Consider the following 3,363-nt stretch of genomic DNA (forward strand, 5'->3'; position numbering starts at 1 on the left):
GGAGGAGGAGGAGGAGGAGGAGGAGGAGGAGGAAACATAAATTCGCTTCTCAAGGACACAGCCTGGGCTAGGTCCTGACTTGGGATAACATGGTTTGTCTCCAAACACCTTTTCTGGTCTCGTGCTTCGTTTTTATGACAGAGGGTGTCCACTCTGTTTGAATGCCTAAATGAAGACAGCCTTGATAATCTCTACTCAGGGCTGTGTCTGTGAGGATGGACTGAGGCAGGCTCACCGACCTCATCTTTATAGGGGCACCACCTGAGCTACATGGGAAAGTCCTTTTCACAGTCTCCCGAGAGCACCCTTCCATCACCAGTAGGTTTGCAGGGAACTGGAAGCGGGAAGGTGTGGTTACTGACACAAGGCTGCGGCCCCCATCCGCTGGTGTGTGTTCATCCTCATGATCTGATGTGGGGAGAGAGGAAGCCACATCTGACAGCCTTGTGCTCATGCTGCGTCTCCTGGGCAGTGCCCTGGTGGCCACCTGAAGTGTGCTTCAAGGTTCAGGTGTGACAACCAGCAGACCCATGGGTGTCTGAATATGTCTTTGGATTTTCTTCAGTGTTGAGTTAGATGAACTGCTAGGGAAGAGATCCCAAAGCAAAGACTAATTTAGAGCCAAATATCTTCTAACATGGACACATCAGTGGCACCATCCTTGAGTTGGTGAACAATCAAAAATGTAACCACTGCCTACTGCCCTTTTCAGCTTGGCCACTGCCTACTACACCTTTTCACTAACCTGTGTTTCTCATCAGTGGAGCGGCTGAACAGCCACAGGTAAATTATATCCAAGGAGGAGCTTTCACTAGCCCAAGGTAAGAGCTCTTGGACCTACGCATGCTAGGGCTTAAGTTTACCTTCTCCCCTTAGGACTGTAAAGTGCTATCACTGTGCCTCTGGCAAGGAAGGGGGAACCCAATGTAGAAAGAAAAGAGCAAAGAAGTCCCTGAAGACACTGGTGTACTGCACAAGCTTCTAATTGAGCGCCTCCATCAGCTTTGTCCAGAGAAGCAAACCCCTGGTACCATTGGAAACCGCAGCCCCCACCTGGACCTGCTGACCCCCAGGGTAGTCCCACCCACCTCCCCCCTCTCTCAGAGGCTTACGGTGTTCCGGAAGGAGTGGCTGCGGATGGGATCCTCAGCGGCAAGGGCAGCGCTGCTCAGCATGATGAAGACCAGGATAAGGTTGGTGAAGATGTGGTGGTTAATGAGCTTGTGGCAGCCCACACGGATGCTGTGGAGAAAAGCACTGCATGAGCGCAGTCCCAGACAAGGGCCTGAGCCTGCTAAGGTCCTCCAGAGTGTAAAGCTGCTTCTGGAGAGAGCAGGAAGAAGCTGGCCAGAGGCTAGGCTGCTCTTGTTTTCCACCCAGATAAGCAATATGGCCCACAACTTGCCCCTCAAAACCGAAGCCAGACTGACTGAGCAGTTTTGTGCTGTGAGCTCCACAGAGACCATTACATCCAGTCCTTACACAGGGGGTTACTGTCCCTCCAAAAGATGGAAGACGGGGCTGAGGATGGAGCTATGGCTCAGTTAAGAGCACTGGCTAGTCTTCCAGAGGACCCGGGGTTTATTTCTCAGAACCCACATAGCACCCACACAGGGACTCACAACCCTCTACAACTCCAGGGGATCCAGTGCCCTCTACTGGCCTCTACAGGCACTGCACACTTGTAGTACAGAGACATACACAAATGAAACACTCATTCACATGAAAACAAATAATTAAAAATGTGAGGAAGCTGAGGCTCATGGATAGGAAAGAATGTTAAGGTGACAGAGCTAGTAAGGGCCAGGGGTATATCCAAAGTCAGGCATGTCTACCCTCTTTGTAGTTCTACCACAGCATAAAGCCTGACTTCTGAAAGGAAACTGGGCCAAATTAAGTCCCTTGAGTAACTACACAACAAACTACAACCCAACCTAGTTGTAAACTAACTGTTGTGAACCAACTAAGGAAGACACTACTGTAACAAACAGCTGGGCCTCAGCCAGTCATGGGCTGCCCGCTGATTCAGGTGTGACAGCCAGCAGACCCATGGCTGTCTCAATATGTCTTTGGATCTTCCTCAGTGTTGAGTTTGATGAACTGTTAGGGAAGAGTAAGCCCCGAGTGGTGCTGTGGCTGGACAGGCTGTGTCTCCCTCAGTTCAGAGCTCTGTCCACGATGTCACGTCCATGCCGCAGCTCATGGACTGGCCTGGCTTAGTTGCTCTACTCATGAACCATTATTTGCCTCACTAAACTCTTGTCGAATTTAATTTGCCCAGTGTTTTTATTTTAACACAAACAATGGGACACATTCCCACCTTTGCCTGCAGAGCAGCTGTTTTATAGATGTGACCAGCAAAAAGTGAGAGTTGTGAAATCTCATGCTGTCTGGAAAGTTTGCCATAAATGTCCTATTTTTAGCACATTTTATTGCCTTTGTTTATTCTCTCTCTTTCTCCCCTTTCCCTCCCTTCCTCTCCTCCTCTCGTGTGTGTGTGTGTGTGTGTGTGTGTGTGTGTGTGTGTGTGTGTGTGTACGCACACAGGCCACAGTCTGCATGAGGCAGACTTTGGGGAGTAAGTACCCTCCTTTCTTATGGACCCCATATGAAAGGATCAAACTCAGGTTATCAGGCTTGGGGCAAGCACGTTTACCCACTGAGCCATATCTGTGGCCCATAAACATAGTGTTCTTAGTTTGATAGTTGATCCACAACAAGAAGTCCTTAGAGGGCAAAGCAGAAGTTGCCTTATCATTTTTTCACAATTAAGGAACTCATTGAGCCATGTGGGGTTTCTCCCTGAATCCTGGGGAGCAAGGAGGGCCATGGGTCTTTCAACCCAGATCTAAGTCCTTCACAGTGGCTCTCGGGGCCCATCAGAGTCTTTCCTGTTCCTCTGAGATGCCACGGGACTGGTCACAACATCCTCACTCTCAATACCCAGATGTAAAGAGTTTTCTTTTGTTGGCTGCTGTCATTACTTGGACTAAAGAATATGGATGGTTTTCCCTTGGGAAAAATAACTTTTCATTTTCAAAAATAAGAATCACCTTTCTGTGTGGGTGACCCCATACTACAAGTCTCTTATCTCGGGGCTGCTCACCGGTGCACACTTCCTAGAAGGCTTGCACTCTGTGGTGGCTGGGCCTGGGGAAGACCTTCCAAGACAATGAGGGCAGGGACGCTCTTGACTTCTGGGGGAATGGACCTAGTCCTTCCATACACATATACATGCAACAAACTATAGGCACCAGTCAACCACAGTGTCACCGCCTATTCTGTTCGTTCTTTCTTTCTTTCTTTCTTTCTTTCTTTCTTTCTTTCTTTCTTTCTTTCTTTCTTTCTTTCTTTCTTTCTTTC

At 48.9% G+C, this 3,363-nt stretch overlaps 1 protein-coding gene across 2 annotated transcripts in view; it reads right to left on the reverse strand.

Moving 5' to 3' along the window:
• Nucleotides 1–3,363, reverse strand: part of Cacna1d (calcium voltage-gated channel subunit alpha1 D) — a 294,805-nt gene that overhangs the window by 68,497 nt on the left and 222,945 nt on the right. For both annotated transcript variants that reach the window (XM_055612225.1, XM_055612224.1), the window contains one exon: nt 1,113–1,242. In XM_055612225.1, coding sequence (XP_055468200.1) covers nt 1,113–1,242 — 130 coding nt within the window. The remainder of the gene's footprint in view (nt 1–1,112; nt 1,243–3,363) is intronic.

Source organism: Psammomys obesus, unplaced genomic scaffold, assembly GCF_907164565.1.
Source record: "Psammomys obesus unplaced genomic scaffold, mPsaObe1.curated_primary_1811, whole genome shotgun sequence".
Lineage (NCBI taxonomy): Eukaryota > Metazoa > Chordata > Mammalia > Rodentia > Muridae > Psammomys > Psammomys obesus.